A 27,148-nucleotide genomic window follows, 5' to 3' on the forward strand; every position below is an offset into this window, starting at 1 on the left:
TAGTTCAGGTACTGTATATGACTTTGTTTTGAAGACTGGGGTGAGCATAAACTCGGGCCATGTCCCTTTTACAGAGCAGAAACCTGAGATACTGTTCGGTGCCGGAATTGATGGATCGCTACCAATTAAGCGCAGCCTAAAAAAGTTATGAACTGGCACGATTAAACTGCCACTTTAATTAGTTGATGAATTGAGTCATTAATTTCATCACCTTGGGCCATACGGATATCTAAAGATGAGTTTGTGGTTTATTTCTAATGACCTTGCACGTGTTAAAACGAGGGTTGATGCATTCACTAAAAGATCATTTGGGTGCGTTGGTTGAAAAGAAAGAAACGTCTCGTAGGAATGTGAAGGAAACCGCACACCATAAACTTCAGTGAGTCAACTGAATATAAAGACTCTCGTCTTTTAAATCACCGATTCTCCAAATAGGGTCCAGGGACCACCAGGGGTCCAAATGACCTGTAAGGGTCCATTTGGTTCCACCTGTACAATCTCAGCGTTAAATAAACACTGATTTTAAAGTGTAGATTAGGGTCCCAGAGATAAAATATTAGTATCAAATGGGGTCCGTGGCCTAATCTATATCGTCTCTGTCGGGTGGAAACCTCTTATGTCCAAAACTGTCCAAAACTTTTCAGAATTCAAACTCAAAAGTAGCAAAAGTAGCAGATCTACAAGCTCAAAATGCGTCGCTTGTAGATCTGCTACTTTTGATGCTTTTGTGTGACGCTGTAGTAAGATCAAGCAGGGAATTCATTTACGAAAAAACACAAAAAGTTAGAATTTGGAGATTTCTGCCTGTTGAGCCTGTTTTAGGCCCGGACCGCTGGCCTAGTGGTCCGGGCACGTAGGCTCCAAAGCAGCCTGACAGCGTGTCGCGGGTTCGAGTCCCGATCCCGACGACCTTTGCTGCGTGTCACTCCCCGTCTCTCTCTCCCAATTTCCTGTCTGTCTACTGTATACTATCAGTAAAGACAGAAAAATACCCAAAAATATCTTCATTAAAAAAAAGAGAATGAATGAGTTTTAAATCATCATTACAGTGTCCTTTGTTTCTCCATAGACAGTGATGCAGTGGAGGACTGTATACCTTGATCTTTGTCAGCTCAAACTGGAAGAGGTTGGGGCTGGTTGGTCGCACAAACACCGCAGGAAACAGCTTGGTGTTTGGTTCCACCTTGGCAGAGAGAGAAAGAGAGCCGTTAATATCGAGCCTGCACAGGAGGCAAACATTAAAGGGGTTGAGCGGTGACAAGAGAACGTGACTTGCAGAAAGCAGCTTAGCAGGAGTGTATGACGTGTCATGGAGTGCCGTGACTCACTGTAGTTCTGTGTGTGTAGCGTGTGTGTAGTGTGTGTGTGTGTGCGCGTGTGTGTGTGTTGTGTGTTTCAGAGTGTGCCGGCTGCCAGGATGACTCAGAGCACAGCAAAAGCCTCACCACTTCCCTGCGTGAAATAACATAAGGAGATTATACCCCGTTGAAAAGCTCCCGCGAGATTAGCTTCTCCAGGTGTGTAGAGCGTACATTTGAACAGCTTTGTACTTTCCAAGTTTGACAGGGCAGACGTTCCGTTGTGCCGTTAGGGATGCGCGGTATACAGGCAGAGATACCACGTCTTGCTTGGTAATGATAGCATATTAGGGATGGGAGGAGGGACACATTGATGGCTAGATGCAGAGAGATGGAAATGCTACGGGTGGATGGGTGGATTGATGGCTGTCTGCACAGGGCACATGGATGGAATAGAGGGAAAGACACAGTCACCCAAACGAGCAGGATTAAATTAAGCTTGGACTAGCCTACCTCTAAGAAGTAGTGTGGGTAACATCTAAAGGCTGTTGGTCATAACCTTGTAACTACAATCTGGGACTTATTGTCTCCGCCAGGCCGAAAGGCATGGCCGAGACTATGTTTAGCACAATGTCTGTCCGTCCGTCCGTGTGTGTGTGTGTGTGTCGGTTGCCCCGTCCGTCAGAACAGCTAATCTCCGGCACCGTTGGCTGGACCGCAGCCAAACTGTGCACGCACACTCCCTCGATGCCAGAGCAGAACCTCTGCCCCAAATCTTTCACATGTGCCCGTTATAGCGCCACCAGGAGGCCAATTTTTGCTAAACACATTTTTTGACAGTCCTCCTATAGATTTTGTCTTTCAGATTTTTCATATTCCATCTGATTGGCTAAGATTGACTTCCAAAGTTTGCAGGATTGGTCTGTTTTGAACAAAATGCCTCAAATCGTGAACACAGCCTGCGATTTCCGTGAAATTTTGCATACACATTCCCACTATGCCGAGAAAGACATGCCACTTGAACATTTTAAAATCAGCCTCATGGTGGCGCTATAACAGGTCGATTTGAGTTTTTACCTGTAACTGCACCAATCTGTGTAAAACTTTATATGCACACTCCCTAAAGGCCAAGGAAAAACCTTTGCCCTGCATTTTTCACATCTGCCTATCTTTTATAGCGCCACCAGGAGGCTGACTTATGTAAAACACATTTTTGGATATTACTCCTTCAGATTTTGTCCACATTTTACACAAATCGGTACACATAATTTCTATAGTCATGTGATCAAGACACATTTGTTTGATTCTTCATATTCCATCCTGATTGGCTAATATTGACATCTAAAGTTTGCAACAAAATGCAGCAAATCATGAAGGCAGCATCCGATTGCGGTGAAACTCTGCACGCACATTCGCACTACGTTTAGGAACAAATGCCACCCTTTTAACATTGCCCTATTACAGCGCCACCAGGAGGTCGATTTTTGCAACAAAAAAAAAAACAAGATCCTTATTCAACGGCCAATAGCAGCAAAATGGCCGATCGCGGTTACAAAAATGTTGTTCCGGTGGATAGACGAGACCCTCCCCCACCCCCCAGACACCCTTTGTTTACATCCGCGTGCGCGTCGCGGCTCCCGCGGCTCTCCAAAGATCGTCAATATAAGGTAAAAAAAAAAAAACACCGGCATGGGGATGAAAAAACGATGTTTTAATTCTGGCAGTCAATGTGTTAAAACACATTGACTGCCAGAGTTTTTTCAAAAAGTCTGTAGCCTCTGCCAGGGTTTTGACCGATTTTGGTACCTTTTCGCATAGCCACAAAATATTTTTCTCAAGTATGATTGATCCCCAGAAAATTTCTAATCACAGATGAGATTCAGGTGTGGTTTCACAAATGTCAACAAGGTCAATTTGACCTTGTTGTCATGTGTTGTTTGATGTTTGAAAATAGCTCAAAACCAGTAGTTTCAAACCAAAAAACATTGTGAATTGTTTGTCCGTTTCAATTTTAACATTGAAGTGGATGGAGCAGCAAATCTTTGGGAATTGTTATCTCCTTATTCGTTTGGAATATCGAAAAGGTGTCAATCTTAAATAATTAGAGAATCTTTTTAGAATTTTTTTTTTTTTGAAAAAAAGTTTTTTTTTTTTTTTTTTTTTTCAAAGACGTTTTTAAACGTCTTTGGCAGGCAATAGCTGAAGGCCCAAAGACGTTTATAAACGTCTTTGGCAGTTAAGCAGTTAATGAGGTTAATGGCCCCGTAATGGAGTGCGTTTCATGCACAGTGGAGCAGCAGTACCTGGTAGGAGGTGGAGATCTCCTTCCCGTTGACAGTGAAGGCCACCAGGCCGGTGGCCAGATCGATCACGCAGCCCACCTCCAGGTCCACGTTGCTGCGGCTGGCCGCCTGGGCCGCCGTGGTCACGTCGCCGCCCCACACCATGTAGCAGTTACTCCTCTTCACGCTGTGGGCACAGAGAGGCAGTGGGTGTGTGGAAAAAAGTACTCACAGCTTTTTTTTTACTTGAGTAAAAGTATCAATACCGCAATGAGTAAAAGTCCGGAATTCAAAAATGTACTTGCGTAAAAGCACAAAAGTATTGGTATCAAAATGTACTTCAAATACCAAAAGTAGAAAGTAGAATATCCTGTTTCAAAAGTTTTAAAATGTATAAAAAATCTTTTGAAAATAGCAGATCTACAAGCTCACTGAGCTTGTAGATCTGCTATTTTCCAATGGCCGAAATGTATATAGGGCTGAAGTGGTTACTGTATGTTTTGTAATAATAATCAAAATCTACAAAGTAACTGAAGTTTCCAAATGTTGTACTCAAGTACAGTACTTGAGTAAATGTACTTAGTTACTTTACACCACTGCACAGAGGGACAGGGGGCCATGAGAGAATGACAGGGATGGAAGAGAAGAGGAACTTAACAGGTGGGAGTGGAGGAGGATGGGATAAATGGACGGAGATAGTGTAGACAATAACTCTAAAAATCGAATCGCGTGGATCTCGGAATCCACGTATGGGAACGGCGTGGCTCTCATGTGGATCTGGCGCTCAGTGGTGTAAAGTAACTAAGTACATTTACTCAAGTACTGTGCTTAAGTACAATTTTCAGGTACTTTCACTTCACTGGAGTATTTCCGATTTTCTATGCTTTTCTATTTTCTATACTTCTACTCTACTACACTACACTTTGGTGTATTTCACTACTATTGTTGCATTTTAATGTGAAGCACAATGAGTTTGCACCTGCATTAACTCATTGACTGCCAGTCGCGTAGATTAAAAAAAAAATAATAATAATAATAATATATATATATATATATATATATATATATTATTTTATTTTTTGACCCAAAGACCAAGGAGATATGATTTTTCGAAGATCTAGACTCCTATCCACTTCCTTGTTAACTTAAAACTTAAAAAATCTGTATCTCGGCTCCTGAGTACTTTTTTTTTTTCAATGAAAAATCTCTGGCACTGGCCAGAAATAGCCAGAAATAGTTCTGGCAGTTAATGAGCTAGACAAATCAAAAGGTCTCGACTTGAGGAGGAGGAGCTGGTGGGAGTGGCCTGTGGACGCATACTCACCTCTCATGGACCCGCCCCCGCTCGTCGCCCAGGGTTACCGTCACCGTCCGATTCTTGCTGAGGTTGAAGTTGTTGCTATAGTAATGGTAGTCGGGGGTAACCCAGCCCACCCACACACCGGCAGGGTCCTGACCGGCAAACACCCTGACCGAGTGGTAGTACTGCAAAAAGTTGTTTATGTTTATTTAGCTTTCAGCATGATCACAGGTGTTTAAAAAGACAGGTGCCATTAACTCTCTCAGTGCCACGCCCCGAGATATCCCGAGTTTTTCCCGAGTACCCTCAGTGCCAGCACGAGAAATCCCGAGTTTTTACTTTTGACTGTGGTCGCGCTATTCTGTTTATTTTTCATCACTTTCGCTTCCTGACTCCTTCAGACTCACCCGGAGCCGGATGTAAAATAAAAAAAAAAAATCTTTTCCGGGTCACGTTGTTTTTCTCCGGTGATTTTCGGCCAGAATAGGGAAAGTCACGTTTTTTCACACGGTATAAAAAGCGAACGGAGAGGTCCACGTCTACTCTCTTTGGTCTGGGTGACGATCAGTCATCGTAGTCGTGTATCGCATCGTAATTTAGCCTGATCAACGATTGTCGAAAATGTCAACATCCGGTTATGACCGGATATGACGTGAGCCTGTTTGGGAGGGGGTGAGTGAGCCAGCGAGGTCATCAATGTGTCGATTTGTTGCTCTCTACTGGTAGAACTGTATTATGGGTTTAAAAACCCAATCAGATCATTTATTTGAATGAAAAATTACAAAATTAAAAATTAAAAGAAAACGCAAATTGCTGGCACTGGGGGAGTACTTTATGAAAATACTCTTGGCACTGAAAGAGTTAACAACACTGAATTATTTTGCTGATTACAATATGAAACTTCAAATAAAAAAAATGCAATTGCCTATCTAAAAATATAATAACCTAAAACACAAATCTAAAATCCACTATCATTTGGATTTTAGCCAATACAGAAAAACACAAACAACAGCAGTAAATTATATCAGTGGTTCTCAAACTTTTTAGTGCCAAGGACCCCCAAATTGATATATAATTGACCGTGGACCCCCCATCTGAAAATGTTTGTGCGAGGGACCCCCCAGAAGAGAAAATTTGTGTTAATCATTCAAAATGTTAACACATTCAAGATAAAAAAAAGGCATAAAAATAGCAGATATACAAGCTTGCAGTGCTTTACGAAGTGACACACTGTGAGCTTGTAGCTCTGCTATTTTTGAATAGCCAACGTATAAATGGATAAAGAGGTTAAAATGATTGTGATGCTATGTTAAAGGACGACTTCAACCATTTTCAACCTATCTTCATATAATTGGTCCTCACTAATGCTCAGGATAAGATGATAAAAATAAACATTCTACTGGGTCTGTGTCTCATAGGAGGGCTGTGGACACTTCAGAAACCCACCTACCAGTGACATCGTTAAGCAGTTTTTTTTTCTTTTTCAAACAAGATTCCCAATTTATTTTTTTATGCGAGAACAATGGCTTCCATTATACAGTATCACGCTAACTTCCCAGGAATAGAAAGCCTGCGGTTTCAATTAGCTTGGATTCCCCATCAATGATGTCACTGGTAGGCGGGTTTCTGAACTGTCCACAGCCCTCCTCTTAGACACAGACCAAGTAGACCAAAATTGGTGCCATATTATAATGAACATTAGTGAGGAGCAATTATATGAATATAGGTTGAAAATGGGTGAAGTCGTCCTTTAACTACTTTAGCTGGACCTACTTTAGCCGGACCCCACTTTGAGAGCCACTGAATTATATCTCACAAAAGAAGTTTATTTATGACAGAAGTCATACAGCTTGTTTTAATTACCGTAGTGATGCTGCTGTAATCCACTCGTCTGCCTTCATCACTGTATCTCACAGATCTCAGGGGGTATCTGTTGAGAAAGTCATTATGAATGAAAAAACAAGTAATGCTACTTAGCACGTAATTCACCACTTTAAACCTGCCGTTCCATTTTTTTTTTAAATTTGTAGCAAAATAAGCAGATCAAACGTATCTATTTTTGCTATTTTCGTGTGTGTGTGACACTGTTGTATGAAGTATAACATTAAAATAGGGCTTAAATAGCTAATATTGTCAGTAATACTTAAAGTAATACTAATCGATTTGTATGTCCAAAACCATTCCTTTTTTATTATCGTATCAAAAACATTTTAAGATCTGCTATTTTCATGTATGATGAGGTAGGGCATTCATTTATTCATTTTTAAACACATAAAAAGCTGAAATATGGAGATAAGACGTTTCTTATAAGTGGACTTATAACGATATTGTATAAGTTTTCAAATGTATATGTATAAAAATCTTTTGAAATGAGCAGATCTTGTAGATCGGCTATTTTCTATCGGCCGAAATGTATATAGGGCTGAAGTGGTTAATGTATGTTTTGTAATAATAATAAAAATCTACAAAGTAACTAGTAACTGTAAGTATTCAAATAATTGTAATGGAGTAAAACATACAATATTTGCCTCTGAGATGTAGTGGAGTAGTAGTAGTAAAAGTATTGAAAATTAGAAATACTCCAGTAAAGTAAAAAAAAAATGTACTGAAGTACAGTACTTGAGTAAATATACTTAGTTACTTTCCACCACTGTGTAAGTCATGACTTGGCATGAATGCGAGCGGCACCACCACAACAACAACCTGTGTTTGACTTTGAGAGACTCGTCGTCGTGGACTCCGTTCATGTCGACGACGGGACAGGTCTTGTAGACAGAGTGGAACTCCACAGGCATGCTGAGTCGACAGAACACCATGTCTGCGTTGCTGTTCTGGGTGCCAAACGTCTTGTGGCTGACTTTAAGACACGGAGGACTGTCCACGGTGCCGTCAATCCTGGTCACCTGGGAAAAGGTGAGCGACAATATGGTTTGGTTGCCATTGTCATGTTGTCATCAGTGGTGGAAAAAGTACTCACATGCTTTTACTTAAGTAAAAAGTATCAATACTTCAATGTAGAAATACTCCGTTACGCGAGACAGGAAACAGGGAGAGAGAAACGGGGAGTCGCCGGGCTCGGGAATCGAACCTGCGACTCGCCGTCAGGCTGCATTAGAGCCTATATGTGGTATGTGTCTTAACCGCTAGGCTTAGCGGCCCCAACGCATGTCATGATAGGAGTCATTCGCCGTCGCCAAAAAAAGTATATATCTTGGAAGTGTGAGAACTATTGATTTAGAAGGTATTTTGTAGAATCGGGGCCTCAGGTCTTAATCGCCAGGTATTAATTAATTAATTCATCCACCTCTGCCAGCGGTTTTACCTTATCTTGAGTCTTTTTTAACGATCCAGCAATCTTTTTTTTCAACCCGTCCCGGATGTAAACAAATGTCTCTGTGTAAGCACGAGTCTCTCTTCTTTCCAACGGAACAAAAACATTGTGACCGCGATCGTCCGTTCTGTTGTTATCGGCAGTTGAATAATGGTTCGTTTTCACCAAAAAACGCAGTCAAGGAGAAGAAATCCAAGCTAGGATGTGTTTTCTAAATCTGATTACATTGGAGTGAATGGGGTGAATTTTTTGGGGGGATGACGTAATTTCCCGTTCTGTCATTCTCTCGCAGTCAAGGCATCATTCATAGGTTAGCGAAGAGCGCCCTCTGTCGTAATCAATAAAAACATGATTTTTATTGTTTGCTGAAGTGTTGCATTTGAAAGAACGCATGTAATATTTGTATAACCTTTTTCATGCCAAGGACCCCTAACTTGATATACATTTGGCCACGGACCCCCCATCTGAAAATAGTGCCAGGGACCAGGGACCCCCAGAAGCAAAGATATCAGTTAAAAATGTTCCCTTTAAAAAATAGAAATATTCAAGGATATGCACACATTTTCAAGGTTTTTCAAAAATAGCAGATCTACAAGCTCATAGCGCGGCACTCGGTGCCGCGCTATGAGCTTGTATATCTGCTATTTTTGAATAGCCAAAGCTAAGTGGTTAAAATGATTGTGACGCTATGTTAACTAATTTATCAGGGGACCCCCTGGTAACCCCCCCCCCCCCCCCCCCCAAGGACCACCACTAAGTGGTTAAAGTGTTCTTCAGTGTGCTTACCGCTATGTGGCCGTGGTCTTTCGGCACGTTGACGAACGTGGGGAGGCGCTTGCTGAACCACATGGTCACCTCTCTGTTCATGTTGACGGCGAACGGCTCGAAGCCCTCCTGGAGGCCGCACATGGTGTAGTACTTGAACGTGCTGGCGTCTTTCCCCAGGTTCATACGACCCACCTGGGACAGACCCAGACTGCACACCGGAATGAACCCTGCAGGAACCAACACGCACGCACGCACGCACGCACGCACGCACGCACGCACGCACGCACGCACGCACGCACACACACAGAGGGAAAGACACCACACAGCATGAACACTCTACCACAGTACATGGGATTGGTCATCAAAATGGTAAATGCAAACTTGCCCGATAAGCCCCCTATTCCCGCATATCTGAGTAAAATACCTCCAAAAAGTTAGCGACACCCACAGTCACAAAACTAGAGGGAGCGTTAACAACGATCTGGTACCACCCACCCATAAAACAAACATGGGCAAATTCTCCTTCTACACCACTGCCACCCAGATTTGGTATAGTCTAACCCCTTCCCTCAAAAGGTGCAGTTCACTGGGCTCTTTTAAAACAGCCCTGAAAATTCACCTTTCAGGAGGCCAAGAAAGGAGGTAGTACTATTTTCCCGTTAGACAGACGACCCCCCCCCCCTGTTCTTGTACATATAGTTTTGTTTTTTTTCCCCCCTCCTTTTTTTCCCTTTTTTTTGTTGTACATAATGTTATATTTTTCTGTTTTTTTTGTATATATGTCTATGAATTGAATATCAAGGACCTCGTTGGAAACAAGACCACAAGGACTTTTATGAACGGACCTTTTAGACAAAGTATTTTAAATGTAACTGCTGTTTTACATTCTTGCCTGAATAAAATATTCAATCAATCAATCAAACAGTACAGTACGAGCAATCCAGCTTTTACTAAAAGCCAATTTACGAGTGTCACGTAAAATAGTGGTGATTCTGTAACTAGGGAGCCGCTTATTTCTTCGCTTGTATGCCCCTGCATTCTCCACAAATGCCTCAGCATGATGACCATCACCCTGCTCAGGAGAGAAAGGTCTGATGGGAACACGGCGGAGCTTTAATGATGTGGAGCAGCACACAACAAACCATCATCTTTTTTCTCTTGCTCTCGCCCTCTAAAGCTGCTGTCAGTCTGCACCCTGACCTTCAGCTGAGCTGACACAACTGTCATCAGCGTTTCTCCCACACATGTCTGCACGCACGCGCACTCGGCACACACACACACACACACACACACACACACACACACACACACACACACACACACACACACACACACACACACACACACACACACACACACACACACACACACACACACACACACACACACACACACACACACACACACACGAAAGGGGGCTTGAGCCCCTGCCCTTTTACTCGTCTATAAAAAAAGTGACCTCTCCAGATGGATGTATTGGATGCAGCTCAAAGTGAACTTTCCTCGGGTATCTAGTTTGTCGGTGTACTACCTTCCTAGCCCGTGTTATTAACTCATTCAGTGCCACCGGACGTCTAAAACGTCCAATGTAACAAGCCCTGTGCCACCGGACGTCTAAAACGTCCAATGTAATAAGCCCTGTGCCACAGGACGTCTAAAACGTAAAAAAAAAAAGATTCAGAACCCAAGATATGATGATTTGAAAATGTTCTGCTCCATTCACTTCTTGTTTAACTTCTTACTGAAAAAGGCTGTATCTCGGCTCCTAAGCACTTTTTTTTTACAATGAATTTTGGCTGTGGCACTGAATGTTTTTTTTTTACAATGAATTTTGGCCTGTGGCACTGAAAGAGTTAAAGAAAAACGGGCGACAATGGCCAAAACTCAATCGAAAATCGGCGATCGAAAACCGACGAAAGTGGCAGTTTTCAATATGTTTTGGCCATTATCTCTGGAACAGAAGGTCCAATCTGCTCAGTTCAAAGCTTGTTGGGTGCGTGACTTTGAGGACATTAACTCTTTGCCAAGAGTATTTTCATAAAGTACTCCCCCAGTGCCAGCAATTTGCGTTTTTTTTTTTTTTTTAATTTTGTAATTTTTCATTCAAATAAATGATCTGATTGGGTTTTTATACCCATAATACAGTTCTACCAGTAGAGAGCAACAAATCGACACATTGATGATCTCGCTGGCTCACTCGCCCCCTCCCAAACAGGCTCACGTCATATCCGGTCATAACCGGATGTTGACATTTTTGACAATCGTTGATCGGGCTAAATTACGATGTGATACACGACTACGATGACTGATCGTCACCCAGACCAAAGAGAGTAGACGTGGACCTCTCCGTTTGTTTTTTATACCGTGTGAAAAACCGTGACTTTCCCTATTCTGGCCGAAAATGATCGCGGGAAAAAAATGAGAACCGGAAACGGAATCTGCGTCATGAAACCGGAACCCAATGAGTCTGAAGGAGTCAGGAAGCGAAAGTGATCATGAAAAATAAACAGCATAGCGCGACCACAGTCAAAAGTAAAAACTCTGGATTTCTCGTGCTGGCACTGAGGGTACTCGGGAAAAACTCGGGATATCTCGGGGCGTGGCACTGAGAGAGTTAAGCACGCAATGACACCTTTTCGGATTTTGGGGGTTTTCGGGCCTAAAAGTATGGTAATTGTTTGTAAAAGAAAATCCAATAGGTGCCCTTTTGAAATTCCAGCCCCTGCCTCTCCAAATCCCTCTGCACGTCCCCCCACACAAACACACACACGCACACGCACACACACACACACACACACCCTAAATGTTTATTTATTTGTATCCCAGAGGGTGTACAAACGCTTCACCCTCTGCGAGGTTAAATGAACACTCAGGATTTGTCGTTGTGTCTCTCACCGTCCTCGGTCTCAAAGTCGGCGAAGCAGAGTTCAGAGCCCTTGCTGGTGATGAGGATCTCTCCGTTCAGAGTGAAGATCATGGACTTGTCCTCCATGTTGATCATACAGCCCACCACGTCGCCCGTGTGCCAGCACCGACCGAAGAAACGGCTGCCCATGTTCAGTCGATGGCCCTACACACACACACACACACACACACACACACACACACACACACACACACACACACACACACACACACACACACACACACACACACACACACACACACACACACACACACACACACACACACACACACACACACACACACACACACACACATTGTATTGGTGTATTTGAATCCACAATTAAAAATCCAGTTGGAAGACTCAAATATTTTGATGACTTGAACTCAACTTTATTTCGTATTAGCAGCACACACACACAATTTAGCAGACACTCATAATCCAGAGCGATTTACAGTAAGCAAGGTAAACACAAGGTAATACATCAAATGCCTCGAGTGCCTCAGTAATCTAGAGTCATTGGTAAACCAAGAACCTATCACCAGTCTAAACATTATAATATCAATATATAATATGTACTATACAAACTATGTGCTCGCGACTTTCTTCCAGTGGGATATTGTACATTCCACCATATAAAAAGCAGTGGTGTAAAGTAACTAAGTACATTTACTCAAGTACTGTACTTGAGTACAATTTTGAGGTACTTTTACTTTACTGGAGTATTTCTAATATGGTGGTTAACATACATGAACCACTTAAGCCCTATTTCATACCTAGGCTATTAGAAAATAGCCGATCTACAAGCTCACAACGCGTCACATCGCGACGTGTTGTGAGCTTGTAGATCTGCTATTTTCAAACATTTTAGTACTTTTACTTTTGGTACTTCAAGTACATTTGGATACCAATACTTTTGTACTTTTACTCAAGTAAATTTTGAATTCCAAACTTTTACTTGTAATAGAGTATTTCTACATTGCAGTATTGATACTTAAGTAAAACATTTTAGTACCTTTTCGACCACACAAAAAAGTGAGTGACTTTTTACCCTGTATCCATCAAAGACAAAGGCCAGCTCGTCCGTGCCCAGTTCCACGTCAGGCTTACAGCCGGGGCGGGCCCAGCCCACTCTCATGTCTCCCCCCGTCACCGCCTCAAATTCAAAGTACCATTTGCCCGTGGTCACCGCGTAGGTCCTCTCCACCCGGAAGAAACGGATCTTATCGATGCTAAGACGCTCCGCGGCATGACCTAGTGGAGGGGAGAGAGAGAGAGAGAGAGAGCGAGAGAGAGAGGAGTCAAACACAGCACATCAGAGAAGGAGAATCTAACCAGCAGCTCTGTCTACAGCCGTGTGCTTTAGCAGTGGTGGAAAAAAAGTACTCAACTATTTTACTTAAGTAAAAGTAGCAATACCGCAATATGAAAATACTCTGTTACAAGTGCCTGTGTTCAAAATGTTACTTGTGTAAAAGTACAAAAGTATTATACAAAAGTACAAAAGTATTGACAATATTTGACTCTGAGATGTAGTGGAGTAGAAGTAAAAGTACAGAAAATTGGAAATACTCCAGTAAAGTAAAAAGAATACCTACAAATGTTACTTAAGTGCAGTACTTGAGTAAATGTACTTAGTTACTTTACACCACTGCTTTTGAAGGCCAAACTTACCGCCTTCCTGGTCCGAGGGTTCAATGTTGTACCCGTAGCCAATCAGAGTGCGGATAGCCTCGCGGAGGCTGTCCCTGTTTGACTTCTTGGTTCGCTCGTCCAGCAGCGCGTAGGGAACAAGGCGAGGGTTCCGCTTGCTCTTCACATCCTGTACGGGTCCAAAAAATCACACAGTAAATATCTTTCTGTCTTTTGTTTTCTCCCTAGTGCACGTGTTTTCAAAACACCGGCTCAGGACCCACGGGACCCATGTTTGGGTCGCGGACCCATCTTTATGGGTCACGAGTAAATATAAATGTTTTCATTTACTACAATTGTTGTTGTTTTTCAGAAATGTAAATGTATAATGTATAAGCCCTAACTCCTCCCCTAGCCGCTACAACCAACAGCTGCTCACTGCTCCTAGGATAAAGTGACAAAAAAGTATGATATTTATAAACATTATATCAACAAACATGGACACCGGCAAGAGTAGAGACACACACACACACACACACACACACACACACACACACACACACACACAGTGGATTTCAAAGTGGGGCCAGGGGGGCAATTAGTAAGTAGTGAGAGGGGGGGGAACTTTAACTGAAGTGTATCTTAGGATGGACATTGAAACACTGAACACTGACCTAAAAACATGTCTGTCTTCAGATTACAATTAGATTTAGAATTCTATCTCCTACCAGCTTGACCCCAGAGAGTCAAACAACTCCACACAGCCAGCTGGGGGGGCGGCAGTGGCTCAGGCAGTAGTGGCTCAGCGGTAGAGTGGGCGGTAGAGCGGCCCGGATGGCAAACCGTGAGGTTCCCAGTTCGATCCCGGGCTCCCCCAGAGTTAGTGTGGAAGTGTCCTTGAGCAAGACGCTGAACCCCTAATTGCTCCCGACGAGCAGGTTGGTGCCTTGCATGGTTTCCTCCGCCATCGGTGTATGAATGTGTGTGTGAATGTAAATGCTAAATCTATGTAAAGCGCCTTGGATAAAAGCGCTATTACCACCCCAGAGCTGCCCTCCCCTTGGATCTGGTCCTATTTTAACCTTTTAAGACCGGGAACGCATCTGTGTAACGACTTTAACCATTATTTCATACTTTGGCTATTGTTTTTTAAATTGTGAAAATGTGTGCAAATCTTTGACTGTATATATGTTTTTTAAAGCGAACACAACTCAAATCTTTGCTTCTGGGGGTCCCTGGACCAACATATTTTGAGATGGGGGTCCGCGAACAAATACATATAATTTTGGGGGTCCTTGACATGAAAAGGTCTGAGCACCTCTGATATAGTAACATATGTTTTTTTGAGAAAACTGTTACAATTTAGAAGACATTTTGTATAGAATCGGCCTCAAGTCTGAATGGGTTAACAGCATTTCTCAGTAATAAGGCAATGGATGAACTACTGTCTGTAAGGACCTGTGTCAGTGTCCTAACAAAGCAATGGATGAACTACTGTCTGTAAGGACCTGTGTCAGTATCCTAACAAAACAATAGATTAACTAAGGACCTGTGTCAGTGTCCTAACAAAGCAATAGATTAAGGACCTGTGTCAGTGTCCTAACAAAACAATAGATTAACTAAGGACCTGTGTCAGTGTCCTAACAAAGCAATAGATTAACTAAGGACCTGTGTCAGTGTCCTAACAAAGCAATAGATTAAGGACCTGTGTCAGTGTCCTAACAAAGCAATAGATTAACTAAGGACCTGTGTCAGTGTCCTAACAAAGCAATAGATTAAGGACCTGTGTCAGTGTCCTAACAAAGCAATAGATTAACTAAGGACCTGTGTCAGTGTCCTAACAAAGCAATAGATTAAGGACCTGTGTCAGTGTCCTAACAAAGCAATAGATTAAGGACCTGTGTCAGTGTCCTAACAAAGCAATGGATTAACTGGACCTGTGTCAGTGTCCTAACAAAGCAATAGATTAACTAAGGACCTGTGTCAGTGTCCTAACAAAGCAATAGATTAACTAAGGACCTGTGTCAGTGTCCTAACAAAGCAATAGATTAACTAAGGACCTGTGTCAGTGTCCTAACAAAGCAATAGATTAACTAAGGACCTGTGTCAGTGTCCTAACAAAGCAATAGATTAACTAAGGACCTGTGTCAGTGTCCTAACAAAGCAATAGATTAACTAAGGACCTGTGTCAGTGTCCTAACAAAGCAAGGGGGTCGACTGGAGAAGTGGTGACAAATAATTAGCTCGAATAACGTTATAAACAGTGTTGGCCAAGTTACTTAAAAAAAGTAACAATAGTTAGTTATTAGTTACTAGTTAGGCTACTGCTCTCAAAAGGTAACTAGTTAGTTAATTTACTTAAAAATAATAATATTATTTTTTTAAAGTACTCAGTACTTTACAGCCTTCCTAGAAATGTACTCCAGTAAAAGTAATTAGTATCAAAACTCCTTTAACCATTTTCCCCTGAAAATAACCAAAGCACACAACACGTGGCTTTGTGATGTGATGCTGTGAGCCTGTAGACGCTCGACAATGCTGGAGTCTATGGTGGGGGCAAGGTATACCTTTTACTTTTATTCATTTTTTTTAATTCATTGTATGTTTTATCTGTCTTTAGCAGTGGTGGAAATATTACTCAAATGTTTTACTTAAGTAAAAGTATCAATACTGCATTGCAGAAATACTCTATTACAAGTAAAAGTCATAGAATTCAAAATGTACTTGAGTGAAAGTACAAAAGTATTGGCATCAAAATGTAGTTAAAGTACCAAAAGTAAAAGTACTCAAAAAAAACAAGCCCAAAGTCTCTTATAATAAGCAGACATGGCAACATAGACTCGCATAGACTCGCTGCGTATGCTCGTCTACGGGCCCCTCTGCGGGGGGTCTGGAGGTGTCAACTGCTCTTGCCTGGGGGTGAGAGGGGGAGAACGGTCAATTTAGCCTAAATATAACGGCTGGGATGGTATATATGGTATATATTTCATATTTATAATACGTTTCAGAAGAAAGAAAAACCGGAGATGATTTGAAACAAATATTTAGGAAACGTCATGAAAGGGGAACTTTCTCAGAGCTTCATGAGAGAAGATAATCCACTTTAAATTCTCAAAATCGGTCATATTGATGGCTTAGTCATGCAAGTGTTAAGAAGTGAAAATAGCGGAGCTACAAGCTCACAACGTGTCGCATTGCGATGCCCTCCTCATTCCTCAGAACCTATCCTGTCATCTCTCTGGATGCAGGTCTGATTCATACAAGCAGCTCCAGGGATGATAACACTGCTTGTCATAATGGAGCTGTCACTTTAAATAACGGAACACATTGAATCATTCTTCGCATTGAATCAATTGTAGAAATGTCAAAAAAAACAACAACAAAAAAGACAAGCCAAATGCAAACTGGGCAGCAGATTCTGTTCGGTACGGTACATATCGTGAAAATTGAAAGACAAAAAACACCGGCACAGAGGGGAGGTTGAGGGGGGGGGTGGGGGGTGGGGGGGGGAGTAGCAAAAGGAGGCAACAAAATAGTAGAGGAAAACATCAGCTGCTTTGTCTTCAGAGAGCAAGGAGAAAAAGGATTCATACATTGATGGAATTTTTGCTAACTTCGGGGAATTGGCAACTAAATACGAACTCCCAAATTCTCACCTGTTTAGATATTTCCAAATTCGCAATTTTGTTAGAACATATAATCCCTCATTCCCTACCCAGCAAGCACAATGACGTCATGATGACGTTATGATGACGCCCGGTCATCACCCCGGTGACGTTCAGGACTAGGCCAGATCACAGCCCATATGGGGATGATCTTTACGTCATTTACAGGACGTCATCACCGGGACATCATATGGACATTTGGACAGCAATTTTGGGTGATGAGAAATGTGTTTAGATGACGTCCTGGAAGTGACGTTTTTGTGGTCAGGATTAATTTTGGTTGAAATCAGGTGATATTCTGGGCCAGATCTGACTTGTCTTGGTTTGACTTGATCTAGCCCCAATCGAGACGTCACTGATTGGTCCGGGTCCTGACTGTGCTTGCTGGGTAATGTTCCGGCCAGATCAGGGGTGGAGTCTATCTTGGATGCTCCCAGGCAGGTAAAGGGCCTCATGTCTTCTATTTATAACATTATATCCTCTTTAAGGGTCACCTCTCTGGATGGAATTAAAGCAGGGTGGGAGGGGGAACTTGGGGAATCCATCACAGACGATATCTGGAACCAAGCTCAGATCCGAGTGAATGGCAATACCTTGTGTGCTCGACTTAGCTTGATACAACTCAAAGTCTTACACCGCTCTCATTATAGCAAAGCCAAACTGTCTAGAATATACCCTACTGTGGATGACAGCTGTGATAGATGCCATACATCCCCGGCAAATTTAACCCATATGTTTTGGTCTTGTCCTCGACTGGAGAGTTACTGGGTTACCATATTTAGACACTTATCACAAATGTTTAAAGGGTCTACACCATGAAAATCACTTTTTTCTTGTTTTTTTGTATTTTTTGGGGTCCCCAGTGTCTCTTGTACCCAAAAAAATGTTTTTTTTTTTATTCAGTCATTCCTTCTCATTTCCTGGATTTCCAGAATGGGCGTGTCTGAACAGGCGATCTCAGAATGGCAATGTTTCTGACATCACAAACATTAATGATGGCAAACCCAATGTTAAATGAAAAGTACCCGAATCGCTCCGAAACTTTTTCTACCCCCCTAAGTGGGGGTCTACGAACAAATACTTCGGGCTTGGATTTTGGCTCCGCCCCCCGGAAGTGGGTGAAACAGGCACCTCAAACACTTGGTGGAATTGTTCAAAAATGTTCAAAGTGTTTTTTTTTCGATTTTGTATTTTTCTTAGATGCTTCTTTTTATGCAGATTTTTTCCATTTTTCCATTTTTTTTAAAAAATATTTTTTTAATAATTCTTAATAATAAAACAGACAGAATTGCTCAGTAGCCCCCCCCTGCCCAAGAGGACGTTTTGGTATTGCAGCTGAAAGTGCTGTATAAGCCAGAGACAATTGACTTGGGATGAGTATATCTGAGTGATGATTTAGGCTCAAACCTTTTGAAAAAGGTTTGAGGGACATACACCATATGATATTAAATATCAAATATATTTTTTAAATTCATGGTGTAGATCCTTTAACATTAGCTTACAGCCCAGCTCTGTAACTGCTATCTTTGGGGTCCTGCCCAAAGATCTGACTTCTAATAAATTAACACAGAATGGTATTGCCTTTCTTACACTGCTGGCACGGAGGAAAATCCTCCTAGAGTGGAAATCTCCATGTGCCCCGAAACCAGATCTATGGCTGAAAGATGTAATGTTATTCCTGAAACTAGAGAAAATTAAATTTGACTTAAGAGGATCACCAGGTGGATTTATGTCCACCTGGGGTACCATAATAACCTATTTTACTAATCTGACAAGACTCCCTGATGCCACATAAGGTTGCCCGTGACAAAACCCCTCCATTGATCTGGAGACCCCCCCCCACCTGTCCCTCACGCCGTCACTCTGTCTTCCTACCTTCGTCTATTTTGTTCTCTGTTGGGGAGGAGGGGAGAGGGAGAGAAAAGGGGGAAAGGAGCATTCTTAGGGCGCGCTCTCACCAAAAGTTGGCTGGCCGCTGTTAAACGCAGGTTTTTGCAGCCAGCGGATTCTAAAAAACGGGAGTGACGCGCCTGTCACTCACTTTCAGGACCCTCCCCATAGCCCGCACCGCCTGCTGCCTTGAGCACCATGGTGCTTCCTGAGTCTTGGGACGGTCCGCCTTCGACTCACCCGATTGGACAGAGGGAGAAAATCAGCTCCTACCTCCAGCAGTTTTATGCTTCCAATGGACAAGTCGCGTAGAGCAGATAAACGCAAGGTCTGCGCGACAAGCGGAAAAATCCGCTCTTGCGTGAATCCACGCATTTACATTGACAATGCATTGGCAGATTCTGCCCCAGAGGTAAAATAAAAGTGCGGTGAGAGCGCGCCCTTAGGTTATGTTCCTTTTTTTTCTTTTTTTTTTTTTTTCTTTTCCCCTTTAGAACTTGTTGTGGACTTTGCTGATTTAACGTAATGTTTTAATTTTTTTTATTTTCTTAGGATCTTTTCTTTTTTTTTTTTTTTTTCACGTGGTGAAATGAACGGTGACTAAAGACCCATAAATGAACGGTGACTAAAGACCCATGAGGGAGGGAGGGAGGGTATGGGGAAAATGTAATGTTGTGTCAAACTGAACCAGCCTTGTACTTTGAACCAGCTGAGTGTTAAACGTTATGTTGGGAGTGAATTGTATTGTAATGTCTGTTCCTGTACGTAAGAAAAAAGAAAAAGGCATGAGTCTTATTGTACCTGTAACTACAATTACTACACCCTGATACTAATGCTGAATAAAAATCATAAATCACAAGAGAGCAAGGAGAGGGAATTGTCTTTAACCCATTAAGACCTGGAACGCATCGTCTGTGTCACTTTTTGATTTGAGCTAAAAAGCATTATTTTACACTTTAGCTATTCAAAAATAGCAGATCTACAAGCTCATAGCGCGGCACCGAGTGCCGCGCTACGAGCTTGTAGATCTGCTATTTTTGAAAAATCGTGAAATGTGTGCAAATCTTTGAATATATATTGTTTTAAAGCGAACATTTTTAACTCAAATCTTTGCATCTGGGGGTCCCTGGAACAACACATTTTGAGATGGGGGTCCGCGGCCAAATACATATCTTGGTTGGGTGTCCTTGACATGAAAAAGTTTGAGAACCACTGAAATAGCAACATACGTTTTTTTCAGAAAACAGTTAGGATTTAGAAGACATTTTGTAGAATCGGCTTCAGGTCTCAATGGGTTAATAGCTAATAATTTGTCTTTGTGAGAAAGTACCTCGGGTGTTTTGGGAGTGTGACGTTATTTTTTCAGAGGGCTCCGTTTTGTCAACAAAATATATACAAAAACAGTGGCCCAGCGGCCCCACCGGGCATTTGCCCGGTATGCCAAATGGCCAGTCCGCCCCTGGCAGTAGGTCCAGCCCCCTGTGTGATGTACCTGCTGTATGCCATAGGTCCAGCCCTGTTTGATGCGGTCCTTGGCCCACACGTTGTGGGCGTTCTCTGAAAGCTTGTCCACCAGCAGCTCCTGACTTGGGGTCAGTTTGATGTCAGACAGGTCCAGAGGGGTGGGCTTATAACCATTGGACATCATGTAGCTATTAACACAGAACATAATAATGCAAACTTTCACATTCTCTTCAGTCAATGCATCGTGCATTTATGATTCATACTTCATATTTACGCAATATTCATGTTGAGATTTGAAAACCAGAAAACCAGAAAACCCTGAAACCAGTGGTGTAAAGTAACTAAGTACATTTACTCAAGTACTGTACTTGAGTACAATTTTGAGGTATGTGGTTTTAGGTACTGGGGTATTGAGGTACAGTATTTCCAATTTTCAATACATTTACTTCTACTCCACTACATCTCAGACAAATATTATACTTTTACTCCACTACAATTATTTGAAAACATTAGTTACTAGTTACTTTGCAGATATAAATTATTATATTATAAAACACACATTAACAACTGTAGCCCTATTTTATACATAGACTATTTGAAAATAGCCGATCTACAAGCTCACAATACTTTAGTACATTTTGATACCAATACTTTTCCACTTTTACTCAAGTAAATTTAGACTTCCGGACTTTTACGTGTAAAAGAGTACTTCTACATTGCAGTATTGATACTTTTACTTAAGTAAAACATTTGAGTACTTTTTACCACCACTGCTTGAAACCTCATGCTCTATAGGCCTACGGAGGGACTATGACTGTGTCCTTCATGAGCCAGTGTGAGTTTGCAGGCGCCGTAGTAAAGTGCACACTTACTTTTTAGGGAGTTTGATCTTTTTGAGGTTGTCGTCGGCATTGGGATTGACGTGGACTACATGACACCCTAAAGCTAGCAGGGTCCTGCAGGGTAATATCAAAACACGTGTCAATGAGCATTTTCAGCAATGAAATGAAATGCAATACATTAAACCACCTATGCCCTACAGGACATAGCAGTGGCGGCCATTTTCTGGTTCCATCGTTCCAGACCCCATTCATTTTTCCCATAGAGATTTCCCAAAAATATTTATATCAATTAATTTAAGCCTAGAATCAAGCCATCCAGGATCCTGGTGAATCCTGACCATAAAACATTTGATTCTGTGAAAAAGAAAATTGAATATTTAATTACATGATATACTATATTTAATAAATACCCTTTGTTTTGTGTTTTTTTTCTCCACAGAATCAAAAGTTTTATGGTCATAAATCACCAGGATCCTGGATGGCTTGATTCTAGGATCAATGGAATAGAACCAGAAAATGGCCGCCACTGCTATGCCCTATATACTTTGTCGGACGACAAATAGCCTATTTTCTGTGCACGACACAACGTTTGCAACCAAGAATAAATCCGGCATAAGAGTCAGGATGGGTCAAATGCAGAGAACGATATTCCCCACAGGGATCAACACAAGTTGCCAAAAATAAAAAGAGTACAATAAACTAAAAAGGTTATGTGGTCCTCATCGGTTGGACAAAAAGCAAAGGGGACGTGAATCACCCAGAAGCAGAACAACACAGGGTGCAAAGTGCTTTTGACAAGATGTCTTCACACCTCGTGGGAGGACAAAGTGACAATGGAAAAAGAAAGACGTCACGCCACTCATGCAGACAGAGCTGCCTCTGAGGAGAGACTATAGCACTGACACAGGATCATTGGCTAGTCTCTGAAAGCGTCACGTTTGTCCTTCATGACGCAAGGCGCGCACGCACGCAAACACACACACACACGCGCGCGTGCGCACGCACATACACAGTTCTGCGTTAACCCATTAAGACCGGGAACGCATCCGTGTAACCCCTTTAACCATTATCTTATACTTTGGCTATTCAAAAATAGCAGATCTACAAGCTCATAGACCCATAGCTCTCACTTCAGTGACCATGAAATCACTGGAAAGAATACTGTTGCAACATCTTGTGAGTGTAACTAAAGACAAATTTGACCCCTGTCAGTTTGCTTATAAGAAAGGTTACGGTACAGAGGACGCGGTTGTCACACTGGTCCACTTCATTACAAAACACCTAGATAAGTCTAATAAGAATCATGCAAGGGCGCTGTTCTTAGACTTCCCTTCAGCCTTCAATACAATACAGTCTGATATTCTGGTGTCAAAGATGGTACAGTTGGAACTGAATCCATACTTAATTCACTGGTATGCTTCCTTCCTTACTAACAGAGTACAGAGGGTGAAAGTGAACAAAACCCTCTCCTCAGCATTAACTACTAATGTTGGTGCTCCCCAGGGTTGTGTAAGCTCAGCTGTACTTTTCACCCTTTATACTGACAGCTGTCGTACTGAGGAATGTCTGTCTGAATGTCGCACTGACAAACCAGACCAATACATTCTAAAGTACTCTGATGATACAGTCTTGATTTCTCTTTTGGATAGTTCCAGTGATCCTGGACTGCACCAACACAGAGTAAATAAGGTGGTGGAGTGGAGTGATAACAACGCTCTTATCATTAACACAAAAAAGACAGAAGAGATTGTTTTTGGTGCTCCACTAGAGATACACAGATCCCCCATTACTATTCATAGTGAACAGATCAAACAGGTATGTTCGTATACATACCTAGGAGTAGTAATAGACCACCTTTTGTCATGGAAAGACCAGATTGAATCAGTGGGTAAGAAGACAAAACAAAGAGTCTATTTCCTTCGCCGTCTGAGATCTTTTGGTGCTAGTAGACAGATTCTTCTTTTGTTTTTCACTTCTGTTATTATGAGTGTTCTGCAGTACTGTAGTACCACCTGGTATGGATGTCTGTCTGTAGCTTTAAAGTCACAACTGCTAGAGCAAGTGAACATTTGTTCAAAGATTGTTGGACAACCACTTCAGAGGCTCTATACATCTACGTATAATAACAGTATGATAAGGTTGGCAAGGAATATCACTTCAAACACTAGCCATGCTTTGTATGGAGAATATAGGTTGCTGCCTTCAGGAAGGAGATACGGTGTTCCTACATACAATAAGGTCAAACTGAAGAGGTCCTTTGTCCATCAGACGACATTGAGGCTTAATCAGGAGGCCAGGGGTAGGCTGAGTGGTGGACATTGCTCTTGTCTTTGCATGTCTTTATGTATTTTGTTGTTTTCTTGTGTCATGTCAAATGTGTGTACTGTTATATGTTGCATACATGGCTGTTGGGTCGCAAGACAAATTTTAGTGCAAACTGACAATAAAGTATTATCGTATTATCGTATCGTATCGTATAGCGCGGCACCGAGTATGAGCTTGCAGATCTGCTATTTTTGAAAAATCGTGAAAATGTGTGCAAATATTTGAATATATAAATGTTTTTAAGCGAACTCAAATCTTTGCTTCTGGGGGGGTCCCTGGAACAACATATTTTGAGATGGGGGTCCGCGGCCAAATACATATAATTTTGGGGGTCCTTGACATGAAAACGTTTGAGAACCACTGATATACATATATATATATATTATTTTTTTTAATGTTTTAGACGACATTTGTAGAATTCTACAAATCTTCATGTTTTTTCAAAAATAGCAGATCTGCAAGCTCATAACGTAAAACATATTGTGTGCCATGAAGTGTGCCATGATGGATGTGCACAATGTGAACCGTAGCAGATGTTATGGCGGGGCAGAGTGAGCATTGCGGCCCCAGGGTGCCAGTCCCACTGCACCCATCTGGAGAGATGCATCTCACAATGACACCGACAGTCCTTGCATGGTCGAGGTACACTGGGAGTTTACTTCCATTCCAAGTCAGACGGAGAGAGAGTCTTCTAAGTCTGAGAACTATCTCTCTCTCTCTCTCTCTCTCTCTGAGTCTCATACAGTATATCGATCATATGAAAAATTTAAATAAAACCTACAGCAAGCTGCTGAGTTCCATTTCCTGTCTGTCAGACGTATATTTCCTGATAATTTCCTGCCTCCAAAGTTCTATATTTCCTATACCGCCAAACTCTTCTTAGCTCCAATATAACTATCTATCTATTCACCCAAAATAGATGCATTTAATCATGCACTTTCTGTCTCCAGATCCATTTTTCTGTAGCCTGTGGTTGAAGTTCTTTTCCGTACCATCTCCAACCTGTCAACGAACCATGACTATTATAGCGTTCCCAACCCCTCATTGGCAGCCCCTGCCCCCCCCCCCCCCCGCCAAACAGATTCAGTCAATTCATAACAACAACACTCCCAAAAAACGTACTTCAGCGTTTCCGTCGACATCTGCAGGTTGTAATTCTTCTCCGTTTCGGGTAACTTGGAGAAGTCCACCAGGCAGGGATGCTGCCGCTTATTATCGTCTCGTATCTGATAGGCGGAACGAGAGAGAGGAACGGTCAGGAGGGGAATGTTTCAAGAGTCATTTTGCTGCTTTCCAACGTTCATTTTCAACCAATACATCTATATATATACGGTGCGTGACGTGTGCTGTATATGAAATAAATGTGTTATGATGTACAGTTAGCATATCGTCTCTGTCGGGGTGGAAACCTCATATGTTACAAAACCGCAGTGGTGGAAAGTAACTAAGTACATTTACTCAAGTACTGTACTTAAGTACAATTTTGAGGTATTTGTACTTTACTTGAGTATTTCCAATTTCCAATACTTTTACTTCTACTCCACTACATCTCAGAGGCAAATATTGTACTTTTACTCCACTACATTTACTTGAAAACTTTAGTTACTAGTTACTTTTCAGATATAAACTATGATATAATGAAACATACATTAACCACTTTAGCCCTATTTTATACATAGGCTATTTGAAAATAGCAGATCTACAAGCTCACAACGCGTCGCATCGCGACGCGTTGTGAGCTTGTAGATCGGCTATTTTCAAATATTTAGTACTTTTACTTTTGGTACTTTAAGTACATTTTGATGCCAATACTTTTGTACTTTTACTCAAGTAAATTTTGAATTCTGGACTTTTACTTGTAACAGAGTATTTTTATATTGCAGTATTGGTACTTTTACTTAAGTAAAGAATTTGAGTACTTTTTCCACCACTGCAAAACCGTTACTTTTCAGGATTCAAATTCAAAAGCATCAAAAGTAGCAGATCTACAAGCTTGTGGATCTGCTACTTTTTGGTGCTTTTGTGTGACGCTGTAGTACGATCAAGTAGGGGTTTTAATTTACGGGAAAAAAACACAAATAGTTAGAATATGGAGATAAGAGGTTTCTGCCCCGACAGCAAACGATATCACGTACGACATTTGGTTCTCAACGTCTGATCCGCTGGACCACATGTCTGTAACTCTGAGAGTGTACAAATGGAACCAAATGGACCTGTTAGGGTCAATTTGGTGGTACAGTAGAAAAAAATCATAACTCCATCCCGAGTCGACAGCAGCTAAAAACCTGAGCCTATGGGACTAGATTGCGTATTTTAATAGCTTTTCCCCCCCTTTTTTTTTTAGATCACTCCACAATGTATTTGTCCCAAATGGGCCGCCGTAGTGTCCATAACTTACTTCTGTCCATAAGAACGTTAGATCTCACAAAAACAAAAGAAGAAAAAAGAAACCTATTAATATACACGATCTATAGCGCAAGTCCCATAGGCACGGGTTTTTAGCTGCGGTCGACTTGTGATGGAGTTATGATTTTTTTTCCTACTGCACCACTCGTCCCTAGGATATCATAGTATCATATATAAGGTAAGAGAAAAGTTGGGCGGAATTCTCCTTTAAATGAACACTGCGGATATTACAGAGTTGTATCAAATGGGGATCCGTGGCCAAATGCATATCAAACCGGGAGTCCTTGAAATTAAAAAAAATAAAAGTTGAGAATCACTGATACATACATACAGCATTAACAGTTCACAGTCAATCTTATTTTTGAACTAACAAGGGCACAGGGATGGTGGGTCTAAATACTAGGGTTGCTACTGGTTGCGGTGATAAGAGACTTAATCTAGTGGATATGTGTCATGGAGGCAGAGGAGAGAAAAACGAAGAAGGAGCATGTTTTCTTGGGGGAAAACGGAGAGGCTGTGCATCTGGAATATCAAGTGAGAGGTGTAATTCCCCTCTCGACTGCTGAGCGTTACGCCAAATAATCCCTTTGGCCTTGCTCCTCGGGGGAGGGTTGGCAGTTGGCAGATGGCAGGTGTGTGTGTGTGTGTGTGTGTGTGTGTGTGTGTGTGTGTGTGTGTGTGTGTGTGTGTGTGTGTGTGTGTGTGTGTTTTTTTTCTTTCCAAGAAAACATGCAGGGCTGTGTACAGATAATGCAGCTGTTCACGTGTCCAGCGAACAGCAGACAGCTCTTTTGTGAATAGTACAAGAATCCCTCTCTATTTGCTAGCTTACCTTTTAAAAACCTTAAATAACAACATCAGCGGGTTTACGACATCTCATATAGGACCGATGCAAAAGGGGGGGGAAAAAAGCTAGAATGCTACATAAACATCTTCCCCCTCAGCACCGCGTGTCCCTCCTCTATGCTGCCGCTACTGCAAGTGCCACGGTAAACTGAAATTCATAGTTAGTTGCGCGCCGATGTCACGTGCCTGAAATG

General features: G+C 41.9%; 1 protein-coding gene across 1 annotated transcript in view; it reads right to left on the minus strand.

The window, feature by feature from the left end:
- Positions 1–27,148, minus strand: part of LOC308074684 (ryanodine receptor 3) — a gene marked incomplete at its 5' end in the record, with an annotated part of 322,999 nt that overhangs the window by 141,834 nt on the left and 154,017 nt on the right. Inside the window, 12 exon segments of the mRNA XM_080414190.1 lie at positions 1,097–1,183; positions 3,602–3,767; positions 4,905–5,065; positions 7,569–7,627; positions 7,630–7,783; positions 8,998–9,206; positions 11,875–12,049; positions 12,936–13,138; positions 13,559–13,706; positions 20,564–20,723; positions 21,408–21,491; positions 24,825–24,928. Of these exon segments, the coding sequence (XP_080270316.1) occupies positions 1,097–1,183; positions 3,602–3,767; positions 4,905–5,065; positions 7,569–7,627; positions 7,630–7,783; positions 8,998–9,206; positions 11,875–12,049; positions 12,936–13,138; positions 13,559–13,706; positions 20,564–20,723; positions 21,408–21,491; positions 24,825–24,928 (1,710 nt within the window).

Source organism: Gymnoscopelus braueri, assembly GCF_963280865.1.
Source record: "Gymnoscopelus braueri genome assembly, chromosome: 19".
Classification (NCBI taxonomy): Eukaryota; Metazoa; Chordata; class Actinopteri; order Myctophiformes; family Myctophidae; genus Gymnoscopelus; species Gymnoscopelus braueri.